The sequence below is a fragment of the Aspergillus neoniger genome (genome assembly GCF_003184625.1).
Source record: "Aspergillus neoniger CBS 115656 unplaced genomic scaffold BO87scaffold_3, whole genome shotgun sequence".
Classification (NCBI taxonomy): domain Eukaryota; kingdom Fungi; phylum Ascomycota; class Eurotiomycetes; order Eurotiales; family Aspergillaceae; genus Aspergillus; species Aspergillus neoniger.
This window is the reverse complement of record NW_020291131.1, coordinates 1,181,966-1,199,504: the sequence shown is the minus strand read 5'-3', so window position 1 is coordinate 1,199,504 and position 17,539 is coordinate 1,181,966. Positions and strand designations below refer to the sequence as shown.

The 17,539-nt window shown below is 51.4% G+C and overlaps 7 protein-coding genes and 1 non-coding gene across 8 annotated transcripts; 3 read left to right on the top strand and 5 right to left on the bottom strand.

The window, feature by feature from the left end:
• Positions 1–248: 248 nt before the first annotated feature.
• On the top strand, positions 249–1,415 carry BO87DRAFT_264571 (uncharacterized protein; the record flags this gene model as incomplete). Its single annotated transcript, XM_025618884.1, has 1 exon — positions 249–1,415. A coding segment is annotated over one exon (1,167 nt), but the record flags the coding sequence as incomplete, so codon positions are not given.
• A 594-nt stretch (positions 1,416–2,009) lies between these two features.
• Positions 2,010–2,609, bottom strand: BO87DRAFT_412677 (uncharacterized protein; the record flags this gene model as incomplete). Its single annotated transcript, XM_025626513.1, has 1 exon — positions 2,010–2,609. Exon 1 carries the CDS (start codon positions 2,556–2,558, stop codon positions 2,010–2,012), a length of 549 nt encoding a protein of 182 aa, XP_025484384.1. The 5' UTR covers positions 2,559–2,609.
• Positions 2,610–3,099: 490 nt separating this feature from the next.
• BO87DRAFT_422015 (MFS transporter) lies at positions 3,100–4,860 on the bottom strand (the record flags this gene model as incomplete). Its single annotated transcript, XM_025627090.1, has 6 exons — positions 3,100–3,963; positions 4,020–4,337; positions 4,398–4,512; positions 4,572–4,634; positions 4,694–4,773; positions 4,846–4,860. The coding sequence occupies 6 exons, from the start codon at positions 4,858–4,860 to the stop codon at positions 3,100–3,102; spliced, it is 1,455 nt and encodes a 484-aa protein (XP_025484383.1).
• A 456-nt stretch (positions 4,861–5,316) lies between these two features.
• On the bottom strand, positions 5,317–8,308 carry BO87DRAFT_134611 (uncharacterized protein). Its single transcript, XM_025618073.1, has 5 exons — positions 8,033–8,308; positions 7,310–7,961; positions 6,635–7,255; positions 6,195–6,579; positions 5,317–6,141 (listed from the first exon to the last, which is right to left on the bottom strand). The coding sequence occupies exons 1-5, from the start codon at positions 8,199–8,201 to the stop codon at positions 5,539–5,541; spliced, it is 2,430 nt and encodes an 809-aa protein (XP_025484382.1). The 5' UTR covers positions 8,202–8,308; the 3' UTR covers positions 5,317–5,538.
• Positions 8,309–9,220: 912 nt separating this feature from the next.
• On the bottom strand, positions 9,221–10,324 carry BO87DRAFT_443421 (dienelactone hydrolase family protein; the record flags this gene model as incomplete). Its single annotated transcript, XM_025628096.1, has 4 exons — positions 9,221–9,485; positions 9,539–9,804; positions 9,869–10,124; positions 10,182–10,324. The coding sequence occupies 4 exons, from the start codon at positions 10,322–10,324 to the stop codon at positions 9,383–9,385; spliced, it is 768 nt and encodes a 255-aa protein (XP_025484381.1). The 3' UTR covers positions 9,221–9,382.
• Positions 10,325–12,250: 1,926 nt separating this feature from the next.
• Positions 12,251–12,884, top strand: BO87DRAFT_403664 (uncharacterized protein; the record flags this gene model as incomplete). The annotated part of the gene is made up of 3 exons (XM_025625794.1): positions 12,251–12,419; positions 12,468–12,580; positions 12,627–12,884. The coding sequence occupies 3 exons, from the start codon at positions 12,251–12,253 to the stop codon at positions 12,882–12,884; spliced, it is 540 nt and encodes a 179-aa protein (XP_025484380.1).
• A 1,604-nt stretch (positions 12,885–14,488) lies between these two features.
• Positions 14,489–16,485, top strand: BO87DRAFT_372949 (histidine phosphatase family protein). Its single transcript, XM_025622418.1, has 4 exons — positions 14,489–15,539; positions 15,594–15,711; positions 15,767–15,871; positions 15,931–16,485. Exons 1-4 carry the CDS (start codon positions 14,759–14,761, stop codon positions 16,364–16,366), a joined length of 1,440 nt encoding a protein of 479 aa, XP_025484379.1. The 5' UTR covers positions 14,489–14,758; the 3' UTR covers positions 16,367–16,485.
• An 836-nt stretch (positions 16,486–17,321) lies between these two features.
• On the bottom strand, positions 17,322–17,394 carry BO87DRAFT_t36. Its single transcript has one exon. It is a non-coding gene; the product is annotated as a tRNA-Thr (tRNA).
• Positions 17,395–17,539: the final 145 nt, after the last annotated feature.

Below are 17,539 nucleotides of genomic sequence, written 5' to 3'. Positions count from 1 at the left end.
GAAGGTTACCTGGCCTACTCATACCGCTCATCCCAAACTATATTCGGCCGTCTGTTGGATCTACTCAGCAGCAAGATGAGATATCTCTGGAATCTACATAGTAGAGGTCAGTATAGCATAGCTGGCAATGAGGAATACTATGTTTAAGTGGGAGAGAAGAAAGTAAATTGCAAAGCTAACATCTGGGTCAATTAGGTCGGTGGTTTCGTTGCTATGAAGTGTACGGTCCTGATCATGAATTCGGTTCCGATCGCCCCGAGGCGCTGAAAAAGATTAAGCAGCTGTGTGAGGAGCCGGACAAGCTAGATGAATGGGAGGAAACTCAATTTCCTGCTCCGGTAGGTTCGCTGGCAGGCAGAGTCTACACCGTGAATTTGGATGCTGGCACACTAGTAGTGTCCTACCTCAATTTCCCAGAGTATGAAGCCCAGATAGTGACTGACTGGTATGATCTGCACACGGTACGTGAGGCCTCTAGCTTGTCTGCAGCGGGACTCCGTGAGGATCTGAAGGAACTACCTACGCATGTCCCTGAGGAAATTATGAATAATGGATTGGCGCAGCCGCCGCTGGAACCAGTGCATCTCCGCTTGGATATCCCGACTTTCCTGAACGAACTGCAAGCCCGATTGTTCATCGATCTTATGTGGGCCTGGCGCTGGCACGTTTGCGATCCGATAACTATGCGTTATGATTCGCCGGCGTTGAATTACTTTTGTATCGCCATCTTACGTCTTGCAGCTTGGGATTTCGAGGTTTCATTTGACACCGACGTTGACCTCCCAGTGACAGATTATCCTGATGTACCCTGGAGCTGCCCCAAAGGTGACATCTACTGGTTCCATGGATTCCTTGTTGTTCTACACAACAACCTGGAGGATCAATCCATGATCCGCTCAGCCGTTCAAAAGGCTGAGCAGTACCTTGAGAAAACCGCATCCCAGAGTCATCACACCCGCTTGATAATCATTTCGACATGCCATGTTGTTTTTGCAGAGATCTCAGACGACACTGTCCGTGCAAGCAGCCCAAGTATGCTGATTTCGGATATGTCCAGCGGCCGGTGGCCTGCGGGTTTCCGTGCCCTCTGCCAGATCCTCACAACAAACTGCTGGGGACAAAGCAAAACGCACCGGGAGACATGGAAGCCTCACCTGCCTGCGGAAATTGTTCAACTCATCCTGCAGCATCTGGAACCACGCGATGCGGTAGCATTCGCACAAGCGTCTTTCATTGCCGAAAGATGGTATTACGCAAGTATACACCAATTCAAAGACCTTGTCGTACAGAGCTCCCGGTTGCTAATACCGTGTTGCGGCAAGCGCAGCGGACTCGAAGAGTCCGGGGTGATGTGCTCAGTTTGCTACTCCTGGCAACACAGTGACTGCCTTGACCAAGCTAATCTTCCGAGTGATATTTGTCCCCACTACATTTGCTCGCGCTGTCGAAGTGGTGAGCCAGAATTTCTCATGGGTCCCGAAGCCATGCACAACTTTTGGCGTAAAGGAGCATGCAAGGTTCGACACGAAAGTACTCTCAAGAGGTTTTGGCTACAACAGAATTGGCTACAACAGAACAAACGCGTTTCTAGTAAAATGCATGGGTCCAGACACTATCTTGCGGACATCGACTATACAGTCCGGTTTAATGGTGCTTTTTCTGGTTTGGCTTATGGCTTCGACGACCGTGACTTGGACGATGATGACACTGACGCTGATGGTTATGATTCCGATGGCTACGACGATGTTAGCTACGACAATAGTGGCTATGAGTATGATGACTATGACGATGATGGCTATGACAATCATGGCACTGACCATAATGACTTTGATGATGAACCCTGAGAGTGCCTTGCTATCCGGGTAATCAAAGCGTAGTTGAGATGGTGCAAATAGAGAATAGAAAATATAAGGAGGGCAATTCAAATTTCTAGCGCTTTAGACGCATCTCACGCCCTCATATTTGTTCCATTACTTATAACCATACCCTTCGGGACTGTCAGACTGTACTCATCCACGCTCCACCGTCTCCCGCGCAGGCATATCATGTAGTGCCATGTGCCTCAACATCCGGTCAATCTGGACACTATCTCTGCGTACATGAGAAGCATGCTGCTCCTGAGATCGACCGGATAGTGCCCATGGCACAAGACGCTCATGTTCAGACAGCAGTCCATGATACTCGTAAAAGTAGACCGACTGACCCTGAACCAATACTGCCCAACAACTTTCCACCCCTGGAATTCGGTGCTGAATGGAATGTCGAAGTCGATTGATACAACCCTGAAGTGAATCATCCACTTCCGATCTAACCACGACGTGATCGACGATCTTGCGACCCTCGGAAGAATGTGGCTGAATGCGGCGAATTAAGTATTCAAAGCCTGTAGAGCACTTGCTGCCTGTTGATATGGGTGCGACTATGAACCCTTCATTGATAGGGAAATAATAAGAGAGAACACCAGGTGTCATTGCTTTCACAGCGTCCTCGTTTCTTGGGTCCTCCTCGACTCGTCGGATAAGTTCATTGAGGATGGGCATGGTGAGATATTCTGCCATGGTTGGTGGTCGAATTCAAAGGGATTTTGAACCTGAGTATTTGCAGTGTGGGTGAGCTCTGGGATTATCTAGCAGCTAGGAGAAAGGGGGACTTGATAGAGGGGTGTAGCGAAGCTCGAGCTGACCACTTCGCCAAGGTGGGGGAGATGTTCTTGTCTCTCGCAAAATAAGCAGGAAAATGGCCGAGGATCGGCAGTGATCGTCGCTTATCTTCTTAAATTCAGGTAGTCGGCTTCCTCTTGTTCTGTCTAACTTTTCCCTTATTGTCTATCATATTAATTGACGTCACATATTAACATATCTAATCATTTCCCAGTATGCAATCCTGAACCAGCCTTATACTGGCTCATCATCCTCCCATCGCCAGAACGCCACCTGAGACTCCCAGAGAGCCCAGGCCTATGTGCATGTAATGATATACGAACGAAACAGAACTAAAAGTTTATACCCAATACCTTCGATGCATGGTTCATGGTCCCCAAGCCTCACCCTCACTCTATCCCTCCTTTTCTGATGTATCGTGTGACAACCGCACAACCCATCACAATTCCAACTGAGATGACTTTCTGACGCTGCCACCATACTTGTAAAACAGCATTGGCACTGGAATCATCCCAAGTGTAACGAATCCCAGCAGGGAATTACCCCATCCGTAGCCCAAAGTCGAGTACATGCGCGGTCCCGCCAGGGGCAGCAGAGCACCCATCAGCGACCGTGTGACCACCATCGCGGCGGTACCGGAGGCAGCATACCGAGGATAGCAGTCGATCACGTAGGTCTGCAATGTATTGTAAATACCCACCATGCCGAACGCAAAAGGCGCCAGGCCAATGATCGGCACAATCCAGTGCGTATGCTCCTGCGCAGACCATCCGTACCAAAAGAACGAGACAGGGATGAAGAAGGCAAAGACGATGGTGATGGACAAACGCATTTCCGGCTCAAAGACGTTGTTGTTGCGCAACTTCAACCGTGTGATGATACGGTCACTGACCAAGGCAAAGACTATCTGGCCACTGATAAAGCCGACACCGAGACCGAGATACGCGAGGCCACTGATCTCCGTGCTCCAGCCGTAGGACTTCTTGAAGACATCGGTCACTGTGGTAAAGAGCAAGTAGAGACATCCGTAGAGTGTGGCCAGATAGGTGGCAACTGGGAAGACGATCGGCGAACGGACCAAGAGGTAAAATGGCATGATCAGCCGCTTGCCGAGGGTGCCTGTATAAGAACCTTTGGCATCCGCTCCATTGGGTTCGTAGCAGCTGTATAGTTCGGGACGATTGAGCTCCTTGCGGAGGCGCTCGGTCTTACGGCGTATGATTACGACGTGGTTGGTCTCACGGTTGAAGATCATGACCAGAGCAGAGAGCGTGCCGCCCGCAATGACCAGCACCCAGAACACCTAACAGGATATCAATGTCAGTTGTGTGGATGAAAACGCAGGTGAAAATGACTTACCCAGTGCCAACCCGCTCGCTGAGCGATAAAACCTCCAAGAAGCGGTCCCAGAACAGGTCCGATCAAGATACCTGTTGTATACACTGCCATTGCAATTCCACGCTGTTCGGCCACAAATAAATCGGCCACCACACCACCGCCTGTGGTCAAACAAGCCGATCCACCAACGCCCGTTAGGAAACGAAAGACGATTAGTGCAGAGATATTGGGGGCTAGCGCGCAGCCAATCTGGAAGGCGACAAAGAACGTGTTGGCCGCACTGAGGACGATCCGTCGGCCATACATCTCACTCAGCGGAGAGAAAAAGAGAGGACCAGTCTATATGGCAATTTCGGTAAGCACGAGTCATGTTCTTGACAAAATGGAGACCGCACATACCACATAACCGATGAGATAGCCTGTGACCGAGAGAGTTCCCAAAATAGTCGATGTGACATCAAATTCCTCCTCCGCATACACCACACCTGGAGAGAAGACCGAAGACGCGAATGGACTGAAGAGGTCGTGAGTAAAAGCCAGTCACCTGTTTATTTGGAAGAAGTCTCAGCATACCTGATGAATGTGATGGTACTGACCAGTATCATCAAAAACCACTTCTGAGACACAGGAAAATTCCTATTTCGTGTCAGATGCTAGATCTTACATGGTGGCAGATGTGACCGGTTATCTCTCACCTCGGATTTGTTGGGTCATCCTCGCCGTCCCATCCTACCATGTCCTTCTCCAGGTCTATCACAGGGTGCACGTCGGGTCTCTAGTAACTTGCCGTTAGTCAACGGCTCACTAGTGGAAATAATACTTGATGACAGCGGAAATCAATGCCTACCTTACCGCCGGCCATGGCGCTGGACGAATCCTTGCTAGTGATTGGTTGTTTGTATTCTCAGAAAATCGAAGTCGAAGTTTATAGTGGTAAAAGTTGCACTAATGATCGAGCAAACAATCGCATAGTTTGGATGGTGCTCAGCGCTTGTTCGTGGGTTAGTTGCGCCTGGGCACCATTCTATGAGAGATATATAAGGGGGCCGCGATACATCCTTCAGGGAGGCTCGGGCCGCGCAGACTTCAAAATCTGACAGATACATCCCAAAAGGAGTCGTGCAATGCACTAAGCATATCTTTCCGGCACGCAATTGACCGCCACGTTGGATCCGGCCTTGTGCAGTGGTTGAGATCAACGCGTCTGGACTTGCAGCGCCGGTTGGTCGGCACTCGGCCTGCGAGGCCCGATATTTGGGTTAGACCGACCCATTGCGCTGCCGCCCGTGGTTCGGACTCTCACCCAGCAGCCACTCGGATGTTGGGTGGTCAAGGTCTCGGATTGGACGAGAAGGAAAATAGAAGATAGACAAACAACTAAGGGAGGGAAAAATAAAAGGAGGAAAACAAAAAAGACATGAGGGTTCATAATCAGTTGCCACGCGCACGCGGCACCACGCTCAGCTATTATCGGTCGGATCTTAAGGCGCCCGGCATTGGACACTAGTACCCCCAAACCACAATCACATTACAAGTCGGTCTAGAACAGATAGTCGAAGCTGAGTAAATCCCCCGTCATCCCGTCAAATTCCCCAAACTCTCTCCCGAACAGGTAATCCTCGCCTTCCGTAGGTCGTTGCAAATTAAAGGGTCGCGCTTCCAGGTAGTACGTCTGATCTCCGAGCCCTGGCTCCGGTCCATAAGTGGCAGCAGCCCCGGCCAGCGCCTCCATAACTCGCTCAGCTGTCTGGGGAGTGGTGTTTTCGGGCGCCGGAGTTGGCATAGTTGTACATGGCGCACCTGGTTGGAGCGGGGGAACCACATACCCTGACGGTACCGGGGTGGAATCTAAATGAGATAACGGAGGCTGTGATACAGGAATCATGCCGTATGCTTCGACCGGATTAGACTGGGAAGGATGCGTCTCCACGCCCCGTGTGAATGACCCTGAACTGGGGGCAACCACTTCACCCGCTCCAGGACCGTTATATCTCTGAATCCCCTGAGGTGATGCAGCATGACCCTGTCTTGTTGTCGGTCCCGTATACGGCTCGCTGGCTTTATCCGCAACTGCCTCTGCGGTGTCATTCGGACTTTGCGACTGCGAGCCGTGATCCGATTTAGTGAACGTAGCTGTCAATACCTAGTCGCTTACGTTAGCCTGGAATCGTCAACATGGAACATCGCTGGTCGTACCGTTAATGCCACATGCAGGCGACGGGAATGAGAACTGTAAGGGGTGAGGCACATCAGCATTCTCTTTGCTGTGTTCAAATCCATTTTGAGATTTCTTGCTGTGTCCGGGTTCTTAGAGCCCACCACCACATATATCAATGATAGACCTGCTGTGCAGACCATGTACGCAATCCTCCAGTGTGCTCCATATAGGAGACCGTCCCGGTGCATATCCTCGGTCAAATGGATAAGATTGCGGCTGGCGTCAACACACGCCGAGGCGTACTTGTGAAATCCGTGTTCGGCATGGCCGTTTCCCTCGGTGCTGTCGACGAAGTAGTGCAGGAACGGTCGATATAGAAGAATTTGGACGTGTGCATATGTCATCCATAGCTCGTATTTCGCCCTGCGACCTGTTAGCTGGGTGGAACTTAGTGGGACCGTACTCATGGTGACCTTACTTCTCTAAGTGGGGGGCGTATCGACTTGTTCCCCGTTTATACCCCAGTGGGAGCGATGTGGACCACTTCTGCAGCTCCGCTTCGAGCTGCGTGACAATGTCGTTGCTCACCCGGTGGCTCATGGATCCGCTGTTGGTTTTGCGCCGGACGCCTCCTGACGGATAAAGCTCTCGAACTATTCGATCCAGAATATTGTGGAGCTTCAACAGCGCGACAGAACCAGACATACTCCGAATCAGTGCCGGGTCTTGTAAGGCTTGTGATATCCTGGTCGACTTAAGGTCGTTATCGTCCAGATCTAGCGGCTGTTCGATGTCGACTTCGTTGCTGTTGATCGGCCGCGGATAGCCGCACATCGAGGCTACGACCATCAGTAATTGTCGCAGAGACCAAAAAAGTCGCCTCTTGATCTCGGCGACGATTAGATTGTCCCTCGTATTCGGCAGCTGGAGATTCATGCGAACAGCGAGAGAGAATGCGTGTGACAGGCATGTATAGCACGGTGATAGCCTCTCCGTGCTCAAGATGAATAGGTTCATATAGAAGATTGCTTGTAAGGTAACGATATCATTGCAGTCGTGCAGATCCACTAGATCACGGCATGTGGAGAAATATTTCGTTCTGCTCGCGTTAGCATGGTTTTAGTCAAAACGACACGGTGGAATGAAGACATACCTCTCCGCGGTCATGTCGTCCCCGCTTTCAGAGGAGCCCTCGCCGATCTTCTCAAACAGGCAGCCCAACGCCATGAGAGCGTAAACGAGCGGGATATGGCGCATTTCCCCTTCCCCATAGTCGCTCCGATCCAGGCTGTAGAGGAGTTCGAACGCCGAGTCAAACGTGGGTCGGTGCACGACATGATAGAGGACGCTTGCATCCAGCGCTATATTGATTAGGTGCTCCGCTCGCTCACGGGGTGGTAAGCAGACGACCCGCGGTGCCGGGTTGGCTGACTGGAACAATTTCACCCCGGGTTTCTCTCGTATACGTAGCCGGCTGTCGAAGTCTGCGCCGGGCCAGTCTCCCAGCTCCGCCTTGAGGCGCTCAATAAAAGCACGGTCGGCGGATGAAAATCCGAAGCGAGCTTCTCCTTGGCTTGACTGGGCCTGAGGCTGGGAATCTGTCGGGTTGTGGCCGACATCATTGGCGCCGGCTGTTGACGGGGGATGGAGTTGCGACGCCGAGCTGGGGGACTGAGATGAATCTTTGGTGGCAGAAATGGTCTGATAGGATTCCTCCATCGCCTTGACCCTCTTCTCCAACTCCTGCAGACGATCGAAATGGGGGGAAGCTTTGCGCTTGCGACGTGGCTCCGGATACACACATTCTGTACCCGTTAGCTTGTCCCCAGCCTACCGTCTGTGGTCTTATCGCGACACAATTAAAAGGGCCTCGCACCATTGAAGGAGGTGCGACAGTGATTGCAGGTAGAGACGCCGTCACACTTGATTTTCATCTGGCGACAGCGCTCGCATGCCCGGCGAGTACGATCCTTGGGTCTCCCGGTGGCATCGGAATGGGAGGCATTCCCATTCGGGGGAGGGGGCATCTGAAAATGGCGGAACATGATGAGAGGGGGATGAGGAAAGACCTGACTGCGATGCAGTCATTGGGAGGAGAGGATGTAATGGAATGGAATGGAAATAGAGATCAAAATGCGACCATAGCAAGTTGAGTTGTGGGGGTCGAGGAAGAGAAAGGAAGAGTAACAATGTGGATGGAAGATGAGTGAGTGAGTGAGCAGTAAGTAGTAGCAAGTGAGGTGAAAGTTCCAGGTTCCAGTCAGAATGCCGCCCGATCGCTGAGGTTCTCGCCAATGACGCACCACCAAACAACAGCCTGAAGGATCACGTGGTGACTGGAGGGGGGAGATTGGAAGGAGCCGCGGCCAGTGGTGGTGGTGGTGGTGGTGGGTTTCGTATTATTGAGCGCATTCTTGATTACTACTACTAATAGTACTGTAATTCTCTCACACTCTCACTCTCAAATCCTTTCTTGTCCTGAGGCACCCGGGGGCGGGAGGATCTTATTGCGCCCGACTGCTTATCGGCCTGCCCACTCACTGCCTGTCGGCTGGTCCCGAATCCTGCCTGTCACTGCCAAAAAAAAAAAAAAAGAAAAAAAAAAAAATTTTTTTTTTAAAAAAAAAAAAAGAAAAGTACCCACAGCGGATCATTTCTCTCTCCACTCTACTCCGTACTTACTACGTACCTTATTGTCTACTAGTATATAGTAGTCTGTGTGTCTGTCGAACGGTTTTCTCATACTCACACACAAGTCACATTTGCTAACTACTCAGTTCGGCTCCTCTTGTGAAAGATGCACTTTTACCTTCAATTTCATGATCCCTAGTTTGAAGGGTATATACTCCTGCGGCTTCAATCCTTCTTTCATCTCCCCTTACGGCTTGATGAATACGATGATGCTACCGCGCAGGTCATTACCTGACGGCAAGTCTCACATTATTTCTCACTCTAATGATACTCGAATCATACTCGGGGCAAGGGATGATTGACTCTAACGTGGTTTAAAATTTTAGCAGTGAAGGTCATGGCTACATAACCCTATCGGGGAACGGATCCCGCAATAGTAAGAGACAGACAAGTGGGGACAGATTCATGCACATTCTAGCCATCATCATCATCATATTTATAGCGTGGTCATCAGCCATTACTAGTCTACTTCTCCCATCTATTTAACTACTCCACCCCCCTCCCCCCGGTTCCCCTGTGTGGCGCACTTGCCCTCTCACACCTTCAAGTGCTCATCGAACCACTGCACGGCCTGGATGAAGGCATTCTCCTTGGCGAACAGCACCTTGGGGTCGCTGAGGTCTCCCCGCAAAGCGAATCTATGACATGATTAGTCCAATGCGCAGTCCATTGGGTTTCCAAAATCACTCACCCATGACCGACACCGCCATAGAGAGTCTGGGCATAGGGCAACGCCAGCGTTTCCAAGATCTGCTCTGACTCGTGTCGCTTCTCGGCGGGGAAGACGTGGTCCTTCTCGGCCGCCGCAATGGCCAGAGGACCCTTGATGGCCTCCAATTCCTCCTTTTCGACCAGACTAGGGTGCGCCAGGAAACCGACATCCACCTTGCCTTGGTCGGGCTTCAGGAACCGAACAACATACTTGGCGCCAAAGCAGTATCCGATGGCACCGATTTTCTGTCAAGAAATCAGTCCCACCGTTCGTCCGGCCAGCCATTTGGCAGCGGAAAGATAGGCCTACCTTGATGTTGTACTTGGTGCGCAGTTCAGCTATGCACTTTTCCAGGATGGGGTCGATGACGGGGGGAGTGTGTGCGATCTTCTTCTCGTGGTACTCGCCCACCAGCCATTTGTGGAGGTCCAGGCCCGCGGCGCCACCAATGGGGATGGGATCACCATAGAAGAGATCGGGGATGAGAACCAAGTAGCCATTGGCGGCGAACTGGTCAGCGATCAGCTGGGCATTCTTGAACCGGTGGCCCAGGATATCAGTCAGCCTATGTCGGTCAGTTCAAACTATTCAGTTGCTACCATTGCAGTGAAGAGGGACAGACAGAATGATTGCTTTCTCGGGAGCGGCACCCTCGGGTGCCTTCTTGTAGACTTCAAAGTCATCAATGGTGATGAAGTCGCCAGTCGCGTCGCCATCATGCTTGACGCCCTGGAAGCAGCACTTTCTGGGAGGGTAGGAGGTCATTGTGATGTGTGTAGTTGGGTGGGGGGGGGGGGGGGGGGAAGTTCAAGGGACTTGGTCGGAAGGGTTTGGATGCTTGACTATGTGACCATGGACTTCTCCCGGTGACTTTATACCTCTCTACTACCTTATCCAAATGCAGTTTTGAGTGATCGGAATCATCTTTGACGGCATATCTCCCTAGTCCTCGGTCACGGACCGTAGTGTTTCTGGTCGGCAAGGATGTTGGGCATGGTACTTCCTGTTGCCCTCTAGAGATCCGAAGACTGCCCAATGGGGAATTGCCCCGACCGAGATTCGGGTTAGCGCGGGTCCCGCGCTAACCTCAGTCTCGGCATTTCCCGCTGGCATCCCGATTGCAAGGCAACTTCCTCGTTTTACCCGAAAGAGGTAAGAGCATATTGAGACTGATTGCCTCAGGCAGTCAGCCGCCAGATTGTCTCCAACACTACTCACCTTTCCTCGGCTTGTCTCTGCATAGGTACTACACTACTCTGTACTACTCACTGCGTGAGGCTGGAACAACTGCCACCACCGGTCCCGCCGCGAGTTGCACCGATCGTCGCTCCCCCACATGCAATCACAGAGCGTACTGTGTATACCAACCAGTGTCCCGCGCTATGGAGGTCGGTATCGGCACCCCGGGAAAACAAGCAAGAGACCGACTGTCATTGGGACTCTCGTCTTCTTTTCCCTCTTCCGACGTACCTGACCTCGTCGACCATTGCCGATTCAATCGATCGACAAGTTGATGGAGTTCAATATGACAACTGCCGGGTCGCAAGGTGAGACACTTGTCCTAACACAATGAGCATTACATGCGTTCGCATCCTGACCAAGATACACTTCAGTAGAAGAAATGCGACCGTATCTCTTCCTGCTCCGCCTGCATCACCCGCCGGGCTCCCGATAAGCGACAGCGGGTGCTCCTCTCGCCCCGCGACGATGAGGCCATGGAGAATGTACACAGATCCTTGCAGGAGGTACCACCGGCCCTACAAAAGCTCCCGCCGAGCAGCGCACAGTCCGAATCATCATCAAGGGCTCCCCATTCACTCTTTCATCCTCGTGTGGACGGGAAACCAATATTTTGAGAGATACAATTTTCAGCAGGCCCTACGATTATCTCGGCAGCGTTAGCCAGAATGGCGGCCGACAGCGACTTCAGTACGCCTAATGTTGACAATGTCCGAGCGAATACTGTTTGGGGGGAACTACTATTTTTGGCGCGTTCGGCTGGATCTAATAGGCCATTGGCGGAAGAGGAGCTTTGTGACGGTTCTGTCTATCCGCACGTTTGTCGAGGGACCGTAGATATACGCCTCTTCCTACACCTGCTATTGATGCCTGCTGGGGAAACGCATCTTGTCATACAAATTCTTGCTTTCTTTCGTATAATCTATGGCAACTTGTCATAGAGTTATTGCTCGGCTCAACGGACGATGCCTTTGCTCAAAGTCAGATCCCGGCTCAAACTCATTCAGTACCGTGTCCTATTCATGAAAAACCATGACGTACGTTTGGGGCTCCTTGTTGAGCGGGCGCCCTCCCTCACATGATGGAAGCTCCGTGTCGCAATATCGGTTTCGCATCAACTGCACTGGTTTTCTGGGAGACAGAAACATGACCCGCGCCTTCCCGAAAGCTTCGTGCCAGCAGAATGAGCTTGAGTACCGGCTCCAGAGGCGGAAGCTGTCCCTGGGAGTCCAGAGCCGGGCATGGGGTTTTCCACACATAGACTACTCTTCATCTAATAACCTTCACGTCGACATCATGGATTATTGACACCGTGGACCCTTCACTAAAAGTTATCACAGCATCATGGATCATTCCCTAACAGTCATTGTCTATATCTTGCATCTTGGGCCCACTTCCGCATCAGCGCAGTTAGCATAGGCTTCTTCAGTGTTGGAAAACCATTATTCGATCATGGCTCCCTTTAAAGGCAGCATCTCCCAGCGGGACGTCCAGTTGGTCAAACTCAGCAGTTCCTGCACATACAACAAGATCTGTTACTTCAGGCGAACCAGGTCTCTGGTCAATCTAGCTCATGGCATTAACATCATTGGACAGTTCCTGATGATCTCTGCTAAGAACCGTACGCTTCCCTTTCTCACCTTGTCCATCTATACTGACACTTGGCTAGGCTATGATGACCTACAGGACAAAACTATACCGAAGTTCCTTGATGCTCGTATTGACACCAACAATCTACTTAGCAGCCTCGCTTTCGGAATGTGCGCCTGCACCTTTCTAAATGTCTTTTTTTGCCTCCTCATGATATGCGACCTGGTTCTGGCCGGAGCGGAAAGAGAACCTTTGCATTCAGTGGACATGGAAACTCGGTTCCGCTGTGGCGAGTCTGTTGCAAGTGGCAGCATGTGTAGTGATTACTATCATTGTAGCGACGCAGGAAGTTCAGATACACGGTGTGTCAGCAGATGAACAAGAAAGCATCCGGAGCACCTGGGACTGGATCTCTTTGGCCTACCGAAAAGATGGCCGGACAGTAGCGGGGCTAGTCTTCTACTGGCTTGGGTGTGTGTCCGTATGTTGGGGGTAGGTTCTAGGATGAAACGAATGCGATGAGAGAAATATCTAACCATGTGCCGGTACCGTTATTATGTGGCATTGCTACGCGTACCACAACAATGACAGGCCGTTCGCCGATCACGCGAGAAAAGACAGAGCCAAGACGCAGATCAAGGAAGGACTTAAGTTGGACTCCACTCCAGTGAGATAGCTGAGGCTAGTTGACATTAGTCACTTCTGGATGGTTTGAGTGAAGTATCAGCTTTGTTGCTGTATTGCTGAAGCCCTGGTGCCAATTATGGAACACCAGGAAGAATTTCAGAGGTACTTGCTGCATAGTTGAAGTCTCTGGTTCGAGGATCTGATTAAATTGATTACCTAGATGTTCAGTCAGATAAAACTAGAACGCCTTGCAACAAACATAGCCTCAGGGAGACGACAACTTTCACGGTGTAGCCATGTGTCAACCATGTCAAAGCATGTACTTGACTGCCACGAATATTTTCCTTCCTACGTCATATAAGCGATGATCGCCTCTTCCTTTGTTTTATTACATCGTACTCACTTTCGAAAACTTGGCTACCTAGCTCGAGCTATGGTGGGCTGTCATATATAGTATTGCTTCTGCAGCAAATCGGCGCAACAGTTCGTCCCACGGTTAAGGTTGGGGTCCAGGGGGGTGGGGGGTTTGGTGCAGCAATAGCTGCAGGGTACACTTCCGACCTAGCAAAGCGTCTTTGAGGGTCTAGGTATTGAATCCGTCACATGGTGTATGCATAGGCGATTCCAAACCCCCCACTGTTACACCCGGACTGGCATGGCTCAGGATGTAAATTGCTATGCGGGAAACCGGATCTCATCGCCCTGGCAAAACATGCAGTGACTTGCACGTGCACGCAGGCATGACGCAGACTGGCTCAGTGGGTCTTAAAGGAAAACCAGCTGTTCTGGAAAGCCGGCGCTGCATATTACAGCGACAAAATGCCGCATGTCAGCTAATACAATTGCCTGATACTAGATCGATTCCGATCGCGGAGTGTGATTGTCTCTATGGGCTTCCATTCCTTCCAGACGTTCCAACCGATGAGAAAGCGAGTGACAGAGCATGGCAGAACCGCGTGGCCGACGGAGTGGCACCTTGGCTGGCAGGTCCAAGCTTTGGCCAAGGAAGCTTGCGCTCGGCGTGGGTTGCCGAGGCGGGCAGCCCCAAGCCGTTGTTTACCCTCTGAAAATCAGAATGTCCGTGAGGGATATTATCTCTTATCAGTGCCTGGCTCATCCAAAGTGTTACTTCTTGTGTTCTGGGAATGACTCTTCATTGGTGATTCCGTCGTCAGCACGAGGCAGCGGAGATACGAGGGATACTAGAAGGAGTGGGAAGACACCGGCAGCGACCCCGGAGATAAGCCCTTGCCGGGTGCATAACTACTTACTTACTAGTTGACTACACTAGTCGATTAAGCTGCTCCCATTGACCAACGGCAGTCTGTGCCTGTGTCTGTCCCGCCCGTCCCTTCTGCCAATGGGAGAGTTGGCCGAAACCACGCCTTTAGACTCCAGGGTATAATTCGAATCCCGTGAGTCCCGCTGAGAGGTGGGATTCAGCCCTGTTACGTCGAGCTGGAGGGCTTCTCGCTTTGGGATGCTGAGCACGTGGGCTCTTCTGTGAGTCGGTCACTGGTAGACATCCCTCCGTCTTCGCTTCGCTACTTTCTAGCTCACTCATTTTGAGCCGTCTCCTGGCTCGCGTGAGGCGAGCAGCTCACAGATGCATGCTGGACCGCAATCTCCGATCGCCGGGTATAAAAGGTCCTCCAAACCCCTCTCGGTCGATATGTACCCCGCTCGTCATCTCCTATCCTCTCGAGAGCACCTTCTCCAGCTTTTGTCAATTGTACCTTCGCAATGCCTCGCACCTCTCTCCTCACCCTGGCCTGTGCTCTGGTCACGGGCGCATCCGCTTTCTCCTACGGCGCTGCCATTCCTCAGTCTACCCAGGAGAAGCAGTTCTCTCAGGAGTTCCGCGATGGCTACAGCATCCTGAAGCACTACGGTGGTAACGGACCCTACTCCGAGCGTGTGTCTTACGGTATCTCTCGCGATCCCCCGACCGGCTGCGAGGTCGATCAGGTCATCATGGTTAAGCGTCACGGAGAGCGCTACCCGTCCCCTTCAGCCGGCAAGGACATTGAAGAGGCCCTGGCCAAGGTCTACAGCATCAACACTACTGAATACAAGGGCGACCTGGCCTTCCTGAACGACTGGACCTACTACGTCCCTAATGAGTGCTACTACAATGCCGAGACCACCAGCGGTCCCTACGCCGGTCTGCTGGACGCGTACAACCATGGAAACGATTACAAGGCTCGCTACGGCCACCTCTGGAACGGCGAGACGGTCGTGCCCTTCTTTTCTAGTGGCTACGGTCGTGTCATCGAGACGGCCCGCAAGTTCGGTGAGGGTTTCTTTGGCTACAACTACTCCACCAACGCTGCCCTCAACATCATCTCCGAGTCCGAGGTCATGGGCGCGGACAGCCTCACGCCCACCTGTGACACCGACAACGACCAGACCACCTGCGACAACCTGACTTACCAGCTGCCCCAGTTCAAGGTCGCTGCTGCCCGCCTAAACTCCCAGAACCCCGGCATGAACCTCACCGCATCTGATGTCTACAACCTGATGGGTATGTGATTACGGTACAGTCATTGGCTCAAACATCCAGCTGACAGCATTCTAGTTATGGCCTCCTTTGAGCTCAATGCTCGTCCCTTCTCCAACTGGATCAACGCCTTTACCCAGGACGAATGGGTCAGCTTCGGCTACGTTGAGGATTTGAACTACTACTACTGCGCTGGGTGAGTTTACCATTTGGTCCATTATTGTCTCGGATCAGCACCTAACGATCGACAGTCCCGGTGACAAGAACATGGCTGCTGTGGGTGCCGTCTACGCCAACGCCAGTCTCACCCTCCTGAACCAGGGACCCAAGGAAGCCGGCTCCTTATTCTTCAACTTGTACGTTCTCAGCAGAATCAAAGTCTCACAAAAAGAAACTCTTCGCTAACATATAGTAGTGCCCACGACACCAACATCACCCCCATCCTCGCCGCCCTAGGCGTCCTCATCCCCAACGAGGACCTGCCTCTTGACCGCGTCGCCTTCGGCAACCCCTACTCGATCGGCAACATCGTGCCCATGGGTGGCCATCTGACCATCGAGCGTCTCAGCTGCCAGGCCACCGCTCTCTCGGACGAGGGTACCTACGTACGTCTGGTGCTGAACGAGGCCGTGCTCCCCTTCAACGACTGTACGTCCGGACCGGGCTACTCCTGCCCTCTGGCCAACTACACCTCCATCCTGAATAAGAATCTGCCCGACTACACGACCACCTGCAACGTGTCTGCGTCCTACCCGCAGTATCTGAGCTTCTGGTGGAACTACAACACCACGACGGAGCTGAACTACCGCTCTAGCCCTATTGGCTGCCAGGAGGGTGATGCTATGGACTAGATGCAGAGGGGCAGGACCGGGATACTTTAGTGATGATTGATGTTCAAGTTTGGTGGTAACGATCACCTTGTTAATAGTCTTGTACAGTCATGCGGTGAATGTAAATAATGATAATAGCAATGATACATGTTGAACTTTCGTCGTGATATTTATGTACATAGGCACTTTGGAGGGATATTTAGTCTTAGGTTTATTTCAATTCGGTGCATAGTGTGATCAATAAATTGACAATTTATTATTGGAATGCAATGCTGTATGTAGGAAATTATTGAGGTAAGACGCAGCTACTAGCTGACTGCTCGGAAGCAGGATTCCTCGGTAGTGACAAAACTGAACCGACCGGGTTCAACTTGGACCGTGCTTCGTGAACTTGCCATGTACTCTCTACGGTCGCATTTGCCTATTTGGCCTCAACGAAAGTGGTCTTCATTAATTAGCTGGGTCTAGTGAGTAATTGGGATGATTGAATGTGTTAAAAAGGGCTTCGCAATTGAAGTAGAGACTGAACGTTCAACTTTGGTGGTTCATCCGAATGTTGCGTTAAAAGTCACGGTGAGATTATACATCACCACCACACGACTAGTAAGTGACCCAAAGACGCAGTGTCTGAGTGCTACTACTAGTAGCACAATAGTTTCTTCAAGCGATCGATGGGTTCTTCAAAATTATAGTATTATAGATGATAGCCATGTTCCTTACGTGCACAATTACAGCATACTCGCACTGTCATATGCTTCCCAGGGGTTTGAAGAAGCATCGGATTAAGTTTGTAGTAGGGTACAGGCAACCTTTCTGCCACCTGTGTTCAAGCGCATCCACTTTACCAAGGATCCCGAGATGTACATAACAAACCAATGGCCTTGAGGAGCTCGTTTAAAGATGTCTTTGTAAAGTGATGTGCAGAGAATGGGGTCCCTCGAAGGGAATAAAGGTATAAGAAGGGAAAAACAAAAAATGCTTCCACGCGGATTCGAACCGCGGACCTCATGATTACTAGTCATGCGCTCTACCAACTGAGCCATAGAAGCTGGTTGATGTAGGGAGTACTAACTGTTTGCTCTATGTGCAGCAAATACAATCGGCAGCAGTTGTTGGCTGTCAAAGACGCTTCTCATGCAGGTTCCCGGAATTGACAGGACAACATCCACATCCACCTCCTGTCCAGTCTGACCA